General features: G+C 49.9%; 1 protein-coding gene across 3 annotated transcripts; it reads right to left on the bottom strand.

Annotated features, from left to right (window-relative positions):
• Positions 1 to 10,603: 10,603 nt before the first annotated feature.
• LOC140404701 (histidine N-acetyltransferase-like) lies at positions 10,604 to 18,277 on the bottom strand. Of its 3 annotated transcripts, none has more exons than XM_072493375.1 (5): positions 18,006 to 18,277; positions 16,505 to 16,598; positions 15,331 to 15,492; positions 12,036 to 12,248; positions 10,604 to 11,268 (listed from the first exon to the last, which is right to left on the bottom strand). In XM_072493375.1, exons 1-5 carry the CDS (start codon positions 18,032 to 18,034, stop codon positions 10,687 to 10,689), a joined length of 1,080 nt encoding a protein of 359 aa, XP_072349476.1. In that variant the 5' UTR covers positions 18,035 to 18,277; the 3' UTR covers positions 10,604 to 10,686. The 3 variants fall into 3 exon arrangements, with proteins under 3 accessions (XP_072349476.1, XP_072349477.1, XP_072349478.1); XM_072493376.1 differs by having other exon boundaries at positions 16,505 to 16,758; positions 18,006 to 18,276; XM_072493377.1 differs by lacking the exon at positions 16,505 to 16,598 and having other exon boundaries at positions 18,006 to 18,276.
• Between the last annotated feature and the right edge of the window lie 2,600 nt (positions 18,278 to 20,877).

Raw genomic sequence — 20,877 nt, 5'->3', positions numbered from 1 at the left:
TTTGTTACTTTGCCGCGGCCCTGTTGTTACATGTGTGTGTTTTCCAGAAGCCACGATGGGCAATAAACTCGGACGCCCCCTTACAGGTCACCCTGAAGCCACGGTACAGACATCCGGAGCGATACGTAAAGCAGACTCTGCAAAGGAGAAGGATAAGGGAGTGAAAATGAGTAAGATAACGGAACAGAGGATAAAAATAATTGTAAGGCAATGGAGGAAGGTAGGAGATCCCCTTGTTCCGCCGGGATCGCCAGCTAATACTGTGATAAGAGAAACCGGAGAACTTCATTATGTGGTAACATTCAGTAGCGATTTGTATGGATGGTCCCACGGGGCTTGGCCGTACCGGGGTAGTTTTAAAATACAGCTGATTGAAACATGGGAAGCTTCGACACGAGATGGGAGTGGAGACCCTATTATGGGGGGGGGGGGGGGGGGAGGGGGGGGGTTGAATGGTTGAAAATTTTTGTTGAAAATTCTGAATAAGCATATTTAAAGAAAAAGAAAATAGACTACGAGAGTAAGCTTGCAGGGAACATAAAATTAAAAAAAGACTGCAAAAGATTCCATAGTTGCGTGAAGAGAAAAAGATTGGTGAAGACAGTTAAAAACAGGGGAATCTTTAATGGGGAACAAAGAAATGACTGACCAACTAAATACATACTTTGGTTCTGTCTTCACAAAGGAAGACACAAATAAATACCAGAAATGTTGGGGAGCGCAAGGTTTAGTGAGAGAGGAACAGGAAGAGATCAATCTTAGTAGAGAAATGGTATTGGGGAAATTGATGGAATTGAAGGGTGATAAATCCCCAGGGTTGATAATCTACATCCCAGAGTACTTACGAAAGTGACTCTAGAAACAGTTGCTGCATTGGCAGTCGTCTTCCAAGATTCTTTAGACTCTGGAACAGTTCAGACAGATTATAGGATAGCTAGTATAACCCTACTATTTAAAAATGGAGGTAAAGACTACTGGAATTCTTCGAGGATTGAACTGGCAGAGTTGTTGACGGGGAGCCAGTGGACATGGTTTATTTGGACTGCCAGAATGCTTTCGACAAGGTCCCATAGAAGTGATTAGTATGTAATATTAAAGTGCATGGGTTTGGGGGTAGTGTATTGGGGTGGTAGAACACTGGTTAGCAGACAGGAAACAAAGGGTAGGAATAAACGGGTCTTTCTCCAAATGGCAGGTGGTTGCTTTGTCCTGTTGTGGATTCTCCAGGAGCTCACACCACCACTGCTTTGTCCTGTTGTGGACTCTCCTGGAGCTCACACCAGCACTGCTTTGTCCTGTTGTGGATTCTCCAGGAGCTCACACCACCACTGCTTTGTCCTGTTGTGGACTCTCCTGAACAGCTCAAACCACCACCGCTTTGTCCTGTTGTGGATTCTCCTGAACAGCTCACACCACCACTGCTTCATCCTGTTGTGGACTCTCCTGTGCAGCTCACACCACCACTGCATTGTCCTGTTGTGGTCTCTCCTGAACAGCTCACACCACCACTGCTTCGTCCTGTTGTGGACTCTCCTGGAGCTCATACCACCACTGCTTTGTCCTGTGGTGGATTCTCCTGGAGCTCACACCACCACTGCTTTGTCCTGTGGTAGATTCTCCTGAACAGCTCACACCACCACTGCTTCGTCATGTTGTGGACCCTCCTGGAGCTCACACCACCACTGCTTTGTCCTAATGTGGGTTCTCCAGAAGCTCACACCACCACTGCTTTGTCCTGTTGTGATCTCTCCAGGAGCTCACACCACCACTGCTTTGTCCTGTTGTGGATTCTCCTGAACAGCTCACACCACCACTGCTTTGTCCTGTTGTGGATTCTACTGAACAGCTCAAATTGTAGCGCACAATGACTTACGAGAGAGACGAGCAGTGATGAAGTCGATTCAGGCTTTATTAAGCGAGACTTGTCCCCAGCAGTTCAGCAACAGAATGAAGCGGCGGGTAGAAGCTCGGGTTCTTATACTCCACCTTCAGGGCGGAGCCAGGAGTCAGCAGCCAACCAGGACCCGGGATCTGTCAGCCAATAGCATCACGGCTTCACAGTCCCACATGACCCCTAATACATACCACCACATTCACCCCTTGTTAAAAAGGAACCCGGCGGGGTGGTGGTTCGCATGGTGGTAGGGGTTTACAAGGCTGGCCCTGGAAGGAAAATTTCGGACATGTTACTACAGTTTTAGCCCGACACTGGACTATGTACAAGTTTGTGAAACTATTTACAATATTAGCAAGAAAAAAAAATGTTTTTGTTACAATACAACAACATTCTTGGTGTCACGCGGATGCCACGAGTCGAGCGGGCGGTCTGGTCTTCCTCGTCGATCGCCTCAGCCCCGGTGGTGGTGCAGGTGCTTGTTCAGGCGTTGTCGTCTCCGGGAACGTTTTGGTGTTTGTTCCTGTTTTACTCCTGGGCGGGCACGGGAGGAGGACCGATCCCCCCGGGAAGGGGGCGGTCGCGGGATGCGCCGGTGGCAGGGAGGGGATGATCGGTGTCGGGGGGGGGTGTGTGTGTTGCCGGCGGGCGCCAGGTCCCGCAGGGAGACCGTGTCCTGTCGGCCGTCGGGGTACGCCACGTAGGCGTACTGCAGGTTCGTGTGGAGAAGTTGAACCCTCTCGACCAACGGGTCAGATTTGTGCGCCCGCACATGTTTCCGGAGCAAGATGGGTCCTGGGGCCGCCAGCCAGGTCGGCAGCGACGTTCCGGAGGAGGACTTCCTGGGGAAGACAAGGAGGCGCTCATGGGCGTTTGGTTAGTGGTGGTACACAGCAGCGACCGGATGGAGTGGAGAGCATCCGGGAGGACCTCCTGCCTCCGGGAAACTGGGAGATCCCTGGACCGTAGGGCCAGCAGGACGGTCTTCCAGACCGTGCCGTTCTCCCTCTCTACTTGCCCGTTCCCCCGGGGGTTGTAGCTGGTTGTCCTGCTCGAGGCTATGCCCTTGCTGAGCAGGAACTGGCGCAGCTCGTCACTCATGAAGGAGGACCCCCTGTCGCTATTGATATACGCGGGGCAACCGAACAGTGTGAATATGGTGCCAAGGGCTTTAATGACTGTGGCCGCTGTCATGTCGGGGCAGGGGATGGCGAAGGGGAAACGAGAGTACTCGTCCACCACATTCAGGAAGTATGCGTTGCGGTCAGTGGAGGGGAGGGGCCCTTTGAAATCCAAACTGAGGCGTTCAAAGGGGCGGGAAGCCTTGATCAGGTGCGCTCTATCCGGCCTGAAAAAGTGCGGTTTGCACTCTGCGCAGATGTGGCAGTTCCTGGTGACTGTACGGACCTCCTCCACAGAGTAGGGGAGGTTGCGGGACTTTACGAAATGGTAGAATCGAGTGACCCCCGGGTGGCAGAGGTCCTCGTGGAGGGCTTGGAGGCGGTCTATTTGTGCGTTGGCACATGTGCCGCGGGATAGGGCATCGGACGGCTCGTTCAGCTTTCCGGGACGGTACAAGATCTCATAGTTGAAGGTGGAGAGCTCGATCCTCCACCTTAAGATCTTGTCATTTTTAATTTTGCCCTGCTGTGCATTATCGAACATGAAGGCTACCGACCGTTGGTCGGTGAGGAGAGTGAATCTCCTGCCGGCCAGGTAATGCCTCCAATGTCGCACAGCTTCCACTATGGCTTGGGCTTCCTTTTCCACTGAGGAGTGGCGGATTTCTGAGGCGTGGAGGGTCCGGGAAAAAAAGGCCACGGGTCTGCCCGCTTGGTTAAGGGTGGCCGCCAGAGCTACGTCGGATGCGTCGCTCTCGACCTGGAAGGGGAGTGACTCGTCGATGGCGCGCATCGTGGCCTTTGCGATATCCGCTTTGATGCGGCTGAAGGCCTGGCGAGCCTCTGTCGACAGGGGGAAGGTAGTGGACTGTATTAGCGGGCGGGCCTTGTCTGCATACTGGGGGACCCACTGGGCGTAATATGAAAAGAAACCCAGGCAACGTTTCAGGGCTTCGGAGCAGTGGGGGAGGGGAAATTCCATAAGGGGGCGCATGCGTTCGGGGTCGGGGCCTATTATCCCATTGCGCACTACGTATCCCAGGATGGCCAACCGGTTTGTGCTAAAAACGCACTTTTCCTCGTTGTATGTGAGGTTCAGGGCGTTAGCGGTCTGGAGGAATTTTTGGAGGTTGGTGTCGTGGTCCTGCTGATCGTGGCCGCAGATGGTTACATTGTCGAGATACGGGAACGTGGTCTGCAACCCGTGCTGGTCAACCATTTGGTCCATCTCCCGTTGGAAGACCGAGACCCCGTTTGTGACACCAAATGGGACCCTTAGGAAGTGGTTTAGACGCCCGTCTGCCTCGAAGGCTGTGTACTTGCGGTCACCTGGGCGGATGGGGAGCTGGTGGTAGGCGGACTTGAGGTCCACGGTGGAGAAAACCTTATACTGGGCAATCCGATTTACCATGTCGGATATGCGGGGGAGAGGGTACGCATCTAGCTGTGTGTACCTGTTGATGGTCTGACTATAGTCTACGACCATCCTTTGCTTCTCCCCGGTCTTTACTACTACCACCTGGGCTCTCCAGGGACTATTGCTGGCCTGGATTATGCCTTCCTTCAGCAACCGCTGGACTTCAGACCGAATAAATATCCGGTCCTGGGCGCTGTGCCGTCTGCTCCTAGTGGCGACGGGTTTGCAATCCGGGGTGGGGTTTGCAATCCGGGGTGAGGTTTGCAAACAAGGACGGCGGTTCAACCTTGAGAGTTGCGAGGCCGCAGATAGTGAGTGGGGGTATTGGGCCGCCGAATTGAAATGTTAGGCTCTGCAGGTTACACTGGAAATCTAATCCCAGTAATGTGGGCACGCAGAGTTGGGGAAGGACGTAGAGCCTGTGGTTCTTAAACTCCCTCCCTTGCACCGTTAGGTTCGCGAAGCAGAACCCTTTGATCTCTACGGAGTGGGATCCTGCAGCTAGGGAAATCTTTTGCGTGCTTGGATGGATGGTCAGAAAACAGCGTCTTACCGTGTCTGGGTGAATAAAACTTTCAGTGCTCCCGGAGTCGATCAGGCATGGTGTTTCATGTCCGTTGATCAGCACCGTTGTTGTTGTCGTCTGGAGCGTCCGGGGCCGTGATTGATCCAGTGTCACCGAAGCCAGTCGTGGTAGTAGTGTCGCGGCGTCTTCTTCGGACCCCGTGGAGCCGTCGATGCTGGGGTCCTTTGTTGTCAACCAAGATGGCCGCCCCATGAATCGCACGCGGCCGGGGGTGGACAAAATGGCCGCCCCATGGATCGCACGTGGTCGGGGTGGACAAAATGGCCACCCCCATGAATCACACGTGGCTGGGGGGTCACAAGATGGCGGCGCCCATCCTCCCCTCGTGGTGCCCGGGACCCAAAATGGCGGCACCCGCGGGCCGCACATGGGGCGCTGGGGGGGGGTTAGGGAGCGTTTGGGATAAGCTGGGCTCGTTCTTCTCCGGGGATTGCGGCGACCCCCCGGGATCAGCACACTGCCGCGTAATGGCCCTTCTTGCCGCAGCTTTTACAAATAGCTGCGCGGGCCGGGCAGCGCTGCCGGGGGTGTTTCGCTTGCCCGCAGAAAAAGCAGCGGGCCCCCCCGGGATGGTCTGGCGCTTTAACTGCGCAAGCCTGCGAGGGGAGGGGGGGGGTGGTTTGTCACGACGGGGGTCCACGGAGCCCAAGGGGCTGCTGCGCAGTCGGGGCCGTAGGCGCGGGCGTTTTGCGAGGCCACATCTAGTGAAGCTGCAAGGGCCCGTGCCTCTGAGAGTCCTAGCGACTCTCTTTCTAAAAGTCTTCGGCGGATTTGGGGAGAGTTCATACCTGCCACAAAAGCATCGCGAATTAGCATGCCCGTGTGTTCGATCGCGTTCACCGGCGGGCAGCTGCAGCCCCGTCCCAAAATTAGCAGCGCGGCGTAGAATTCTTCTAGCGATTCTCCGGGACTTTGCCGTCTCGTTGCGAGTTGGTGGCGCGCGTAGACCTGGTTCACGGGCCGAACGTAGATGCCCTTCAGTAATGCGAGCGCCGTCGGGAAATCCTCTGCGTCTTCTATGAGAGGGTAAATTTCCGGGCTTACCCTCGAATGCAGGACCTGCATTTTCTGGTCTTGTGTGATCCGGCCGGGGTCCGTTCGGAGGTAGCCTTCAAAACATGCTTGCCAGTGTTTAAATACTGCTGCCGAGTTCGCTGCGTGGGGGCTGATCCGCAGGCATTCCGGGGCGATCCGGAGCTCCATAGTCTTTTAAGCTCGCTTAATAAATTGTAGCGCACAATGACTTACGAGAGAGACGAGAAGTGATGAAGTCGATTCAGGCTTTATTAAGCGATACTTGTCCCCAGCAGTTCAGCAACATAATGAAGCGGCGGGGAGAAGTTCGGGCTCTTACACTCCGCCTTCAGGGCGGAGCCAGGAGTCAGCAGCCAACTAGGACCCGGGATCTGTCAGCCAATAGCATCACGGCTTCACAGTCCCACATGACCCCGAATACATACCACCACAAACCACCACTACTTTGTCCTGTTGTGGACTCTCTTGGAGCTCACACCACCACTGCTTTGTTCTGTTGTGGACTCTCCTGAACAGCTCACACCACCACTGCTTTGTCCTGTTGTGGACTCTCTTGGAGCTCACACCACCACTGCTTTGTCCTGTTGTGGACTCTCTTGGAGCTCACACCACCACTGCTTTGTCCTGTTGTGGACTCTCCTGAACAGCTCACACCACCACTGCTTTGTCCTGTTGTGGACTCTCTTGGAGCTCACACCACCACTGCTTTGTCCTGTTGTGGACTCTCGTGAACAGCTCACACCACCACTGCTTTGTCCTGTTGTGGATTCTCCTGGTGCTCACACCACTGCTTTGTCCTGATGTGGATTCTCCTGAACAGCTCACACCACCACTGCTTTGTCCTGTTGTGAACTCTCCAGGAGCTCACACCACCACTGCTTTGTCCTGCTGTGGACTCCCCTGAACAGCTCACACCACCACTGCTTTGTCCTGCTGTGGACTCCCCTGAACAGCTCACACCACCACTGCTTTGTCCTGTTGTGGATTCTCCTGAACAGCTCACACCAACACTGATTTGTCCTGTTGTGGACTCTCCTGAACAGCTCACACCACCACTGCTTTGTCCTGTTGTGGATTCCCCAGGACCTCACACCACCACTGCTTTGTCCTGTTGTGGACTCTCCTGTACAGCTCACACCACCACTGCTTTGTCCTGTTGTGGACTCACCCGGAGCTCACACCACCACTGCTTTGTCCTGTTGTGGATTCTTCTGAACAGCTCACACCACCACTGCTTTGTCCTGTTGTGGATTCTCCTGAACAGCTCACACCACCACTGCTTTGTCCTGTTGTGGACTCACCCGGAGCTCACACCACCACTGCTTTGTCCTGTTGTGGATTCTTCTGAACAGCTCACACCACCACTGCTTTGTCCTGTTGTGGATTCTTCTGAACAGCTCACACCACCACTGCTTTGTCCTGTTGTGGATTCTTCTGAACAGCTCACACCGCCACTGCTTTGTCCTGTTGTGGACTCTCCTGTTCAGCTCACACCACCACTGCTTTGTCCTGTTGTGGACTCTCCTGTACAGCTCACACCACCACTGCTTTGTCCTGTTGTGGACTCTCCTGTACAGCTCACACCACCACTGCTTTGTCCTGTTGTGGATTCTTCTGAACAGCTCACACCGCCACTGCTTTGTCCTGTTGTGGACTCTCCTGAACAGCTCACACCACCACTGCTTTGTCCTGTTGTGGATTCCCCAGGACCTCACACCACCACTGCTTTGTCCTGTTGTGGACTCTCCTGAACAGCTCACACCACCACTACTTTGTCCTGATATGAACTCTCCAGTAGCTCACACCACCACTGCTTTGTCCTGTTGTGAATTCTCCTGAACAGCTCACACCACCACTGCTTTGTCCTGTTTTGGATTCTCTTGGCGCTCGTGGTCGCAGCGACCAGCAGCAGTAGAGTAGGACAATGTCCCATATGGGAAGAAGAAATCAGGAAGTACCTCAAAGGGAAAGGAAGCGAATTCTGTAACAATGAGGAAACAGGTCCCTGGAGTATAGGACATACTTGGTGGGAGAACCTGAGCGAGATTCACAAGAAGAGCTGAGGAAAAGCTCGCAAGCCGATGGAAACCGTGTCCTGCTTGGCACAGTTGCGAGGCACAGAGGTGGTCATCTGCGATGCCTCACCGTACAGCATCGGAGCAGTGTTGTCCCGCCACATGGCTGATGGAAGAGAGCGACCAATCGCATTGGCATCCTGGACATTGGCCAAGGCGGAGCGGAAATACGCTCGGCTCGAAAAAGAGGGATTGATCGTTGTTTTAATGGTGAAGAAATCTCACCAGTACGTATACGGGCGTCGGTTCACTATCGTGATGGACGACAGGCCTGCTTCCAATCGACAAGCACTTGCTGGTGCTGTGAGGATAAAGCAATTCCACCGCCAGCGTCTGCCAGGATTCGGAGATGGGCCCTGTTACTAGCAGCGCAGAAACACGCCTTCAAGCATCGCCCATGCCCATAAATTGCAAATGCAGATGTGTTGAGCAGGCTGCCGACGCCGTTCCTGTCGCCGCCGAGAGCAAGTGCAGTCATCTCCACGCTGAACTTTATGGATACCTTACCGCAGTACAGATACGTGCTTGGAAGCAGGAAGAACCCATATGGGTGAACGTCTGCCATATTGCCGTGTATGTGGGACGGCACCAGAAGCTGCTCGAAGAGCTGCGTGTCTTTGCGGCCAGAGTGTTGGAGCTCAGCGTGGACGATGACATTCTTTTGTTGGCGCTCGCATCATCCGGGGGTTTCAAGGATGAAGATGCGAGCCCATAGCAATGCATGGTGGCCAGGCCTCGCTGGCGAAAGAGAAAGACCGGCCTAACGGTATGCCAGCTGCCAAGAGGAGCAAAGAATTCCCGCCGTTACATCCATGGGAATGGTCAGGCCGGCCATGGCTTTGATTACACGCTGATTTCTCCAGGCCTTTCCAGGGGTCCAGGATTCTGCTCACTGTGGACGCCCATTCTAATTGGAAGTCCACGAAATGTCATCCACCACATCGAGGTTGATGTTTGAGAAACTCCGTCTCTCCTTAAGACCTCAGCATTCCGGAAGTGCTGGTCACGGGTAATGGCACCTTCTTCACCAGCGAAGAGTTCCGACAATTCCATGTCGCATACCACAACCGGCGTAGCACCGACGAACCTGTTAATGTTCCAATGACTCAGGGCCTGCCTCAGCCTTAGCCTCGCGTTCACTGATATTGGCGGGAAAGTGACGACAGAGCCAGGAACAGTCGAGGCGTGGCCCAGACAGATGAACACGGACCAGACAGTTCCAACCAAGAGACGCATTTCACGTCCGGAACTTTGGGGAGGGCGACAAGTGGGTTCCTGGGAGGCATGCCACAGTCGGGGCCAGTCTCGCACCAAACACGGACACAGGAGTGTACAATGCGTGAGCACCTGAACCAACCCCGATGCCCCTCTGGGACAACCGGCATCCAGTCCCTTCACTTCGACTCATGGGGGTCTGGGGCGTTGCCGTCTGAGGGTCTCGATACCAGCATGCGGGAGATCATCGACTCGGAAATGGAGAACCAGGCTTTGGAGATTTCCCACTTCGATGTGGTTGAGGATCGGTCACCAGTGCTAATAGGCACCCCCCCCCCCCCCCCCTCCAAGTCGGTCCTCCAGCAAATGGCGTTCCCCAACGCGCTACCTGTCTCCGACCCAGCCCCATAGCTACCTGAAGCACAGCTGGGTGCAAAGTAGAGCAGGCAAGCACCCTACTCCACTTTCAACAGAGGGGCCTACGGACTTTGGTGTGGGACGCATGTTATAACCCCCACGGGTCTCACGATGATGAACCGATTAATCCCCGCATGAGATTCGTGGGGGTCGAGCTATCGCGCTGAGGGGCGGAGACCCATCAACAGGATATTGGGCTTGGGACATATAGACTGGCCCAGGTAGGAGGCGGACCATTGTGTGGAGGCCCAGCTGGAACTTCATTTACTTTGGCAATGACACCTATCGTTCAAATCTCTTATCGGTCTCCTGTGACCACTAAATATCCCCAACCTTATTCTGGGTCCCATGAAGGGTCATTGGCCTGAGATGTGTACTGTTGCACTTTCAGAGACCCCATTAGAGAAAACAAAGTATTTATGAATAAGAATTGATCATCAGTCTGCAGCAGCAACATGGCTGCACCAAGGGCCCTCACAGGTCTCCTGCCTAAGGAACGATCCACCAACTGTGTTATGACCCCTTGGTGAGGGTGCAGTCAATTCCAGCCCCCCTTGGCCCGGAATCGCAATGTAAGTGAATCAATCAATAATTCCTATAAATTCTTCGAGATCCTTGGCCCTCGATTACTCCAATGCATCTGGGACTGGTTTAGCACAGAGCTAAATCACTGGGTTTGAAAACAGACCAAAGCAGGCCAGCAGCACGGTTCAATTCCCGTACCAGCCTCCCCAACAGGTGCCGGAATGTGGTGACTAGGGGCTTTTCACAGTAACTTTATTTGAAGCCTACTTGTGACAATGAGCGATTTTCATTTCATTTCAATGACTTATATGCACTAGATTTGTAAGTAAAACACAAAAAACTTTATTCATAACAAGAAAAGATTTGAAACGTGCAGCAATTAAGCGAGAATAACGGTCTGCTTATCTATTTCTTTCACCATCCCACAAGTTTTGCAAAATATCATCCTCTATTATAATCTCATCATTCCAGTATTGCTTCCCTTTCTCAAGACCCATTTCATTGACACAGAATTCCCACATCTGTGGGGACAGTGATGGATTTACAAACAGGAGACAGATTACATTGTCTTGTAAAGGAGGCAGGCTTTGTAGCTGAGCAAGGAAGACACTTTTCACAGCTGATAACTCTTCCCCAAACATGTTGATCTCGAAAACACGGTTCCCCATGGGACCTCTGTAGGGAGCTGCGCCCAAACTCACAGCCCGTGTGTTATCCTTTCGATCAGCTCTCCAGACGATATCTCGCTTCAGTAAAATATCCAGGTTACTCTCCAACGGTTTGAACACGGATCCATTCACAATGATTCTCCCGCCCGGCAGCAATGTGTCGATCACGGTTCGGTTCAGGAATATCGACCGCACATCGTCCGGCTGGAGAGGAATCGGTTCGTAATATTCATCCCCACGTTTCTTCATGTTACTGATCACCTCGCTGATCAGAGTGGGGACATTTATCGATGGAACTCGAAGAGAAATCAGGGACTGGGAATGAAAGAAATCAGGAAAAGTGAGGAAAATGTGAAATGAGGATGAAATATTTTGCCTTAACCTCCGCACGGAAATGAATCACTCCCTCTTTTTAGTGGATTAGCTGCCATGAAGGTGGAGGGTTGAACGGACAATTTACAGGAACTGGGTAAATTATAAGTTTAAGGAATTTTGTGGGGGAGGTCGGGAGCAGATCGGTCAGTCCGGGATGAAGAGGAGGAAGGAGTACAGCCCGGGAGGCGGTTTTGTTCAGGAGGGACATCTGCTTGGGAGGGTGGTAAGTTTGAGAAGGGGGGGGGGGGGGGGGTCAGTGGGAAGGGGAGGCGCCTGTCAGTCTGGGAGGAAGGGAGCTCAGTGCAGGAAGGAGGTGCCTCAAGCCTGGCGGGGGCAGTCCTGGAGAGTTGGCCTTCAGTGAGGGTGAGGGCGGGGTCAGATTTGGTCACACCTGGAGTGGCGGATCTGGCCGGAGCGGGGTTGGGATGTGAGGTCGGGTCACATCGCGGGCAGGGGTCTGTCAAGGGGGGAAGGGTGGGGGTCAGGTCAGATACGGGATCCAACGTCTGATCAGATACTTGGGGTATCAGCGCACTGTCATCCAAAATGACAGCATCGCTCTCTCCGTACTGTGCTGCCAGTGTCAGCTTTGGTTTTAATGATCCAGTTCTGGTAGGAATCGAACCCAGAACCTTACAGCTCAGAGGGAAGAGTCAAACCCAGTGAATCACAGCTGGTGTGAGAGTATAACTGCACGCGAATTGTACCTGTTTGCCTAATACACAAAATCCTCTGTTGAGCTTGGGATCTGTGATCAAACTTTGCTTCTTCACCTCCGGATACCTCGCTCTCACAAGCTCTATAAGGTGTTTGTACATCAGCCGTGCAGCTCCTTTGCCTCTCTCCGAAGCAACAACCTTAATTTCTTCCATCAGCGCCGACTGCCCGTCATCCACGATGTGAGAAGAACACAGACCAATCTGGAAATAGAGAGGTAAGTAAAAAAGGTGAAGTTGCCATCATCACACATGATCGTTGGCTGCTTTCCCCTTTGAGGGGGGAGAGCTGACCTTTGGTGATTTAACTTGAGGATCACCACACCTCACTCGAGGACCGAGGTTGAGGACGCATGGGTGAGGCCTTCATGAATAACCACAACCGGTACAGGAATTGAATCCACACTGTCCGATCTGCTTCGCATCATGAACCAGCTGTCCAGCCAACTGAGCTAAACTCGAGCATAAATAATAGCTAATCTGCAATGAGAAATGGAGATTCAAAGAATCTAAGAGGTCATTCAGTCCATCGTGCCTCTGCCAGTTCGGGGAGTTGTCTCGTTGCTCTTCCCCACAGCTCTGCTATTCTCCCTTTTAAGCAGATATCTGAATTCCGTTTGGATCTTCCGATTGAACCTGCTTCCGTTGGCCTTTCAGACGACGTGTTCGAGATCATAACAATCTGTTACTTCAAAAGAATTGCCCCTCCCCTCACAGCTGGCTCTCCCGACAATGAACTTAACTTCAAAACCACTGGTTACCGATCATTCAATCATTGTAAAACAGCTTTTCCTTATTCACCCTTATCAAAATGCTTGACAAATTTTAAAACCTGTTCATTTTTTCCGTGAATCTGCTTTGCTCAAAGATTGACACCCCCAGGGTTCCAGCACCTTCTTCTATCCTAAATCTCTCATCTCCAAATTCCAGTTGAATCTCCTCGGCACCGTCTCCATAACCTCCTCCAACACGGTGCCCAGAATTGGGCCTAATTCTCCAGCTGGGCCCTAACCAGCGATTTAGAAAGGTTCGCCTTAACTTGCCAATTTTTCCAGTCGAAGCCTTTATTTATAACAATCGGGATGTTCACAGTGGGATAAATGGGACAGTAACAGAATGAATACAGATTTGGCTTGGGGACCCCACCCTGTTTAAGTCAAAGACACTTCTGGAGCATACAGAAGTTGATTGCCATCTCCAGTCGAGACAATGGGAGATGAGTATCATCTCAACAAGAAACATCCTATGCGTAATGTCCCAGACGCTTTTGTGTGTTGTGTGTTTGTGCTGTTTATGTGATGTATGTGGTTGTTTGTGTGACTTGTTGGATGTGATCTGCGTGTGATTGTATGTATGCTGTGTCTTTATATATGTGTGATTCTGTGTGTGTGTCTATTTGTGTGCTGTATCAGATTTGTGTGTGTGTTCTATGTGATTGTGTGTGTTCTATGTGATTCTGTGTTTGTGTTGTGTGCCATTCTGTGTGTTGTGTGTGATTCTGAATGTATGTTGTGTGTGTTTCTGTATGTATGTTGTGTGTGATTCTGTGTGTGTGTTGTGTATGATTCTGTGTGATTCTGTGTGTGTTGTGTGTGATTCTGTGTGTGTTGTGTGATTCTGTGTGTACGATTATGTGTATATTGTGTGTGGGTGTGTGATTGTGTGTGTGTTTTGTGTGATTCTGTGCACGGCCGTGTGGGTCTTTGTGTTGTGTGTAATTCTGTGCATGGGTTCACGTGTTGCGTGTGATGCTGTATATGTGTGTTGTGTATGACTCTGTGTGTGTATGTTGTGTATGATTCTGTGTGTGTGTATGATTCTGTGTGTTGCGTATGATTCTTTGTGTGTGATTCTGTGAGTTGCGCGTGTATGATTGTGTGTGTGTGAGAGATTCTGCGTGTGTTGTGTTATTCTGTGAGTATGTGATTCTGTGTGTTATCATGTATGTGTTCGTTGTGTCTGATCTCTTTGTGCTATGTGGTTATGTGCGTGATTTTGTGTGTGGCTGTATGTGTATTTGTTATGTGGAGATGCCGGCGTTGTGTGTGATTCTGTGTGTGTGTTCTGCGACTCTCTGCGTGTGTTATCTTTGTGAGTGCTGTGTGCGATTCTGTGTGTGTTGTGTATAATTCTGTGCATGTGTTGTGTGTTTGTGATTCTGGGTGTGTATTGCGTGCGATTCTTTGCATGTCTTTGTTTGTGATTGTGTGTTTGGGTGCATGTGTTGGGTGTCAGAGTGTTTGTGACACTGAACATCTGTAACTATGGTGACTTTAATCTGCATATAGTTTGGGCAAACCAAATTAGTCACAAGACGATCATGGAGGAATCCCAGGAGTCTATATGGGATGGTTTCCTGGACCAAGATGTTGAGGAAACAACTGGAGAATAGGCCGTTCTAGACTGGGTACTATGGTAATGAGAAAGGAATTATTGGCAATCTAGTTGCGTGAGACCCCTTGGGGTTGAGTAACCATAACATGAAAGATTTATTCATCAAGATAGAGAGTGATCTGGTTGATTCTGAGCTGAGACCTGAATCTTAATAAAGGAAACTGCGATGGTATGAGGTGCGAGTTGGCTATGATGGACTGAGAAACGTTACTTAAAAGGATGATGATTGCCAGGCAATGGCAAACATTCAAAGAGTGCATGGGTGAACTGCAAGAATGTCCTTATCTGAGGAAGGATGTACTTGTTATTGAGGGAGTGCAGAGGTGGTTTACCAGGCTGATTCCAGGGATGGCGGGACTGATGTATGGGGAGGGATTTAGTTGGTTAGGATCGTACACGCTGGAGTTCAGAAGAATGAAGGGGGATCTCATAGAAACCTATAAAATTCGAACAGAACTAGACAGGGTAGATGCAGGAAGGATGTGCCCGAAGGTGGGGGGTGTCCAGAACCAGGGGTCATAGGCTCAGGATAGGGGATAAACCTTTAAAGGACTGTGATGAAAGGGTTTTCCACCCAGAGAATGACGAGCTTGTAGAATTCATTACCAATGAAAGTGGTTTAAGCCATATCATCGCATGTGTTCAAGAAGGAGTAAGATATAGCTCTTGGGCGGAAGTGACCAAAAGATGGGGCAAGGCTGGATTAGGCTATTGAGTTGGAAGATCTGCCATGATGATAATGAATGGCACAGCAGGCTGGAAGGGCTGAATGGTCACCTCCTAGTTTCTGTGAGAGAATCGGAATGGATTGAGGCAAAATGTAAATGATTTTGAAAATGTCAATTTCCACAATTCGAGAAGTGAATCGGCCTCTGATTTCAATGGAACTCACCAGTTGACCCTGCCGTTTTGCCAAAATGACCATGCGGTTTCTCTCTCGCAGCCAGGAATGGTAGACGCTCGGTATGTAATCTGCCTCTCGGTTGTAAAGGGATTGAACTTGTCCGAAATCCTTTTCTGTAGCCAGGCAAAAATCCAGGTCCGATTCTGAGTACTTGACAGATCAGCAAAGGAGAACGATTAAAATCATTGGTGAATGTGTCATGAGGTTTGGATTTTAATTTCTAACTGCCCAGTGGCACAACTGGACAGGAACTGACATTGAAACATAGAAGGATAATTCAGGAGGAGTGGGAGATTGGACAAAGAGGAGGGTTTCCAAAGATGTCTCTGAAGGAAGAGACAGAGGTTAAGGGGAAAGTGTCTGGATGGCGGACGCACTGTCACCAATGGTCGGGCAGAGGATGAGGAGACGCACAAGAGGCTCGAGTTGTAGGAACAGAGGTTTCCTGGAGGGATGTTGGGCTGGAGGAGGTGACCAGGATAGGAACAGACACACCCAGGAAGAGACTGAACGTGAGGATCTGAACTTTAAACTGGAGAACTTGGAGCGAACATCGATCTGCCAAGGTGGGTGAGCAGCACTTTGTTACGGGTTAGATTACAGAGGGCTAGCCTCAGCTGACACCCATGGAGGGTGGATCCGGCCAGGAAAGGGTTGGAGTAGTCGGGTCTGGAGCTGACAGAAACATGGGTGAATGTTTCAGCAGCTGCTGGAGTCTGAGGCCAGTGCAGAGACTGGTGAAGTTACAGAGGTGGAAGAATTCCCTTTGGGCATTACAATTGAATGTGCCTCCTCCACACTCCTAACGACTCACTGAGTAAAAACGCTTTCCTTGTGTCGTCTCTGTTTCTTTTACCAATCCCCTCTGATTTCTGATCCTTCCACCAATGGGAGCACTTTTTCCACCTCGACTAGGTCCAGACCCCACATGGTTTTCCTCAAACTTCACTTCTCCAGTAACAATCCCAGCTTATCCAGTCTGTCCACGTGTCTGAAGTCCCACATCCCCGGAAACATTCTGGTCAATCTTTACCCCACACTCTCTGAATCCTCTACATCCCACCCGAAGTGCGGTGCTGGGATTTGGACACCATTTACATTTGGTTGATCACGTCTGGGTCACGAGGTGACAGTTCTGAGTTAAAAAGCTCACACTACCCACCTGTCTGGTCGTGTAGCTCCTCACTCCGGGCCTCCCCATCGGTCGCCCGCCTGGTGCTCTCAGGTAACTGTGGATCGCAAAAGCCCTCATCGCCCTGGATTCAGGGTGGTGTGAAGATGGGATGACAGAACAGGAGAAGCCAAATTAAATGGAAAATATTTCTCCAGTGAGGTTGGTTGAGTGACAAGTTTTTCCCAGGCACCAGGAGAACGGATCAACTCTTTAAATATTGACCGAGGGACAGTTCCATCCACCTGAGAGAGCAAATGGGACTCACGTTAACATCACACCCAACTTGTTCTGGTTCTGCCTGTGTCTCCGACAGTGCTGCACTCAGTGTAGCACAGGAGGATCAGAGCCTAGATTATATGCTCCCTTTTAACGGTCATGTTGACAGGACCAAAGAGCTGGCGGCCATGTTGGTGACGACGGCGACTCCAGAACAAAACATGAAGTAGCCGCCGAAGGTGAATTATTGAGCAGTTTGATTGTTGGATTTTATTTTTTATACACCGTTTCCAAGCGGTGCGAAATGTGTCAGGACAAGGGAGTTTAGAGGGAGTTTAGAGGGTTGCTGCTGCTTTGACAAAGGGTCATCTGGGCTCGAAACGTTAGCTCTTTTCTCTCCCTACAGATGCTGCCAGACCTGCTGAGATTTTCCAGCATTTTCTTTTTGGTTGCTGCTCTGTCCCTACCTAACCACCCCCGCCCCGCTCTCAAACCCGGGACTCAGATGCTTCAGGGAGCAGCTGCTCTTTCGCATCAAATTATTTTAGTCTCAAAAAAAACAAGCGAGTCTCAAACCAATCGTTCAAGAGTCAGTTACTGCGGACAAACGCACACCTCCTCTTCGCGGGAGATGAATAGAAAATTTCCGCTCACTACTCACTGGATTACCCTGTGGAGCAGCGCTTGGCGTTATCAAAGGAATAGCCGTGTGCTCGAAGTCCAAACTGACATTGTTTAAAGGGAGCAGAAAATAGTGGAGAAAGGGAGGGAGAAAGATAAAAAGTAGAGCTCCGAGAAAAAGAGAGAAAGACTGAAAGAACCGAGCAGATAGAGTGTGCGGAGACGATGTGTGAAAAAACACACGGGTATATTGATAATGCACAATGAGTTTTCATTGAATTACAATAGAAAGATGGATGGATGGACGGCCATTATCATGGTGTTAAGTGGCAGATGGTGGTGAGGATACAAAGAAAACAAGAATTCATCATTCACGGCACAGTTAGAGACAATCATTAAAATTACAGTAAAGTTTGAAGTAAAAAAATATTGCACCGTAATGAACGTTTTAGTACAAATAATAATAAATTGCTAAATACAGAGTAACAAATGAAAGGTCTACAGGATTCTGTATTCTCTATTAAATCCACAGATCATCTATTGTGAGGCTGAGTTCATTCAATATCTCAATCATTGATACACTATTTAGGAGTTTATAAAGTTAGCAGAGGAACGGATAGAAACAGCTTTGTCACAGCAACCGGTTCATTACCTGTTACAAGTCGAGAGAGACAGACCCATATCCTGGAGTTCTGGTTCTGTCTGTGTTTCAGGTACTGACCAGAACAACCCAACCTGGTGGAAGAGAATCGGATGTTGGGATTTTCCCCTCACACACGACAGGAATCCTTCCGTCAGAGTAGGAGACAGGTCTGAGACGTGTCACAGCAGACCCTCCAACGTGCAGGTGAACAGAAATTGCCCAGACTGCCTTCACATACCCGAAGGCGCTATCCTATTTGCAACTATCTGAGTGACATTTGCATGTGGATAAGTGTGGGGAGGGATTGAAGTAATTTGTCGGAGGTTGGAGAAGCAGGCTGCAGCATTCAGACAAACTGCCAGCTGTGGTTCAATTGGTCGCACTTTGGCCTCTGAGTCACACAATTTCTGGTTCAAGTCTCGCTCACTCACTCAGTGTGCTGAGGGGGTGCCGCACTGTCAGAGACGCTGCCTCTCTGACGAGTCGTTAACCTGAGGCCGTCGTCTGCCTGCTCGAGAGGACGGAAATAATTTCATGACCGAATGAAGAGCAGGGGAGTTTACCTTATCTAAAACAACATCCCCAGAAACATCTTACCTGCTTGTTATTGTTGGTTGTGGGATCTTGCTGTGCACAGACTGGCTACTGGTTTTCCACGTTACAAAGATTCAAAAGTAGTTCATTGACTTGAAAGTGCATTGGGACATCCGTTGGGATGTGAACCGCTCTATATCAATGAAAGTCCATTTTATTCGAGGTGAACAAAGCAAGGTGCTCGTGGGATTGCGAGAGACAAACATGGTTTAAGTAAAGGGTGGTATTCCTCGCTGGCTTTTAAAGCAGACCAAGGCAGGCCAGCAGCACGGTTCAATTCCTGTAACAGCCTCCCCGAACAGGCGCCGGAATGTGGCGACTAGGGGCTTTTCACAGTAACATCATTGAAGGCTACTTGTGACAATAAGCGATTTTCATTTCATTTCACAGGGATGCTGTATTCAGACAGTTGGGGGTTGAAATGTGAGGTTGTCACCAGAGCCACGGTGTAGAACGGACTTTAGTTGGTGGATTAGTTGCCTTAATACCCTGTATTCATTTTAACTAGCTGCTTGACTATATTTCATGGAAATCGGCACTTGGCAAAGCATGATGGATGTATTAGCCTTATTTCAGTCAAGAAGTTCTGTATGTAATAGGCAGAAGATCAGACCATGTAACCAAGTGCACAACTGCACATTGTTGCTGACAGCAGACAATTATTATTTTCCTTAGACTAGGAATTCAAGGCCTGTTGTTTTACACTGCTCGCTTTTCTGTCTCTGGGCTTATCAAAGGAATGCCTCGTTTTTCTAAATATTGCTTGTTGTATCATATAAATTACTGCCTTATCTTTTGTAAAGGGGGGACAATTCGAAGGACTGTGGTCACTCGAACTCCCTCCACGAAATTCGTGTACAAATAAAGGACCTTTGGCGAAAACTCAAAGTGCTGGTATATTTTTCTTCGACGATTGGTGTAGTTGGGCAGTTTTCCCAATTTAACGGGAAGTGAACCCTGAAAATAATCTCTAAACAGAACTCTCTCAGCTGAAAGGGAGAGAGCCATAGTGCGACCCCAGCTGAAAAGGGGGGTCTGCGGCTCGGCAGCCTTAATTATTGGCCAGTGACTCATGCTTGGAGAGTTATCTTAATTAATAAATTACTGATAGCTGCATGAGAAGAACAAAGGTGCCTTAGAGACTGATAAAGAAAAACAAACTGACCAATCAGCAAGCTTCGAGATTCGCAAAAGGACTAACACCGGTGAGTGCTCCTTATAGTTTTTGTTACTTTGCCGCGGCCCTGTTGTTACATGTGTGTGTTTTCCAGAAGCCACGATGGGCAATAAACTCGGACGCCCCCTTACAGGTCACCCTGAAGCCACGGTACAGACATCCGGAGCGATACGTAAAGCAGACTCTGCAAAGGAGAAGGATAAGGGAGTGAAAATGAGTAAGATAACGGAACAGAGGATAAAAATAATTGTAAGGCAATGGAGGAAGGTAGGAGATCCCCTTGTTCCGCCGGGATCGCCAGCTAATACTGTGATAAGAGAAACCGGAGAACTTCATTATGTGGTAACATTCAGTAGCGATTTGTATGGGTGGTCCCACGGGGCTTGGCCGTACCGGGGTAGTTTTAAAATACAGTTGATTGAAACATGGGAAGCTTCGACAAGAGATGGGAGTGGAGACCCTATTATGGGGGGGTGGGGGGGGGGGGGGGGGGAGGGGGGGTGGGTTGAATGGTTGAAAATTTTTGTTGAAAATTCTGAATAAGCATATTTAAAGAAAAAGAAAATAGACTATGAGAGTAAGCTTGCAGGGAACATAAAATAAAAAAAAGACTGCAAAAGATTCTATAGTTGCGTGAAGAGAAAAAGATTGGTGAAGACAGTTAGAAACAGGGGAATCTTTAATGGGGAACAAAGAAATGACTGACCAACTAAATACATACTTTGGTTCTGTCTTCACAAAGGAAGACACAAATAAATACCAGAAATGTTGGGGAGCGCAAGGTTTAGTGAGAGAGGAACAGGAAGAGATCAATCTTAGTAGAGAAATGGTATTGGGGAAATTGATGGAATTGAAGGGTGATAAATCCCCAGGGTTGATAATCTACATCCCAGAGTACTTAAGAAAGTGACTCTAGAAACAGTTGCTGCATTGGCGGTCGTCTTCCAAGATTCTTTAGACTCTGGAACAGTTCAGACAGATTATAGGATAGCTAGTATAACCCTACTATTTAAAAATGGAGGTAAAGACTACTGGAATTCTTCGAGGATGTAACTGGCAGAGTTGTTGAGGGGGAGCCAGTGGACATGGTTTATTTGGACTGCCAGAATG

Source organism: Scyliorhinus torazame, chromosome 31 (genome assembly GCF_047496885.1).
Source record: "Scyliorhinus torazame isolate Kashiwa2021f chromosome 31, sScyTor2.1, whole genome shotgun sequence".
Lineage (NCBI taxonomy): Eukaryota > Metazoa > Chordata > Chondrichthyes > Carcharhiniformes > Scyliorhinidae > Scyliorhinus > Scyliorhinus torazame.
Note: the sequence above shows the minus strand (reverse complement) of the source record. Positions and strands in the feature narration are given on the sequence as shown.

What these genes read in the sequence shown, in the direction of transcription:
- LOC140404701 (XM_072493375.1), bottom strand. Translation starts at nt 18,034, where the DNA reads ATGGGTCTGTCTCTCTCGACTTGTAACAG. An exon ending in TCTCTCTCGACTTGTAACAG is followed by an intron (nt 16,599 to 18,005) that starts GTAATGAACCGG and finishes CCCTGAATCCAG; the next exon opens with GGCGATGAGGGCTTTTGCGA. An exon ending in TTTGTGTATTAGGCAAACAG is followed by an intron (nt 11,269 to 12,035) that starts GTACAATTCGCG and finishes TTTCATTCCCAG; the next exon opens with TCCCTGATTTCTCTTCGAGT.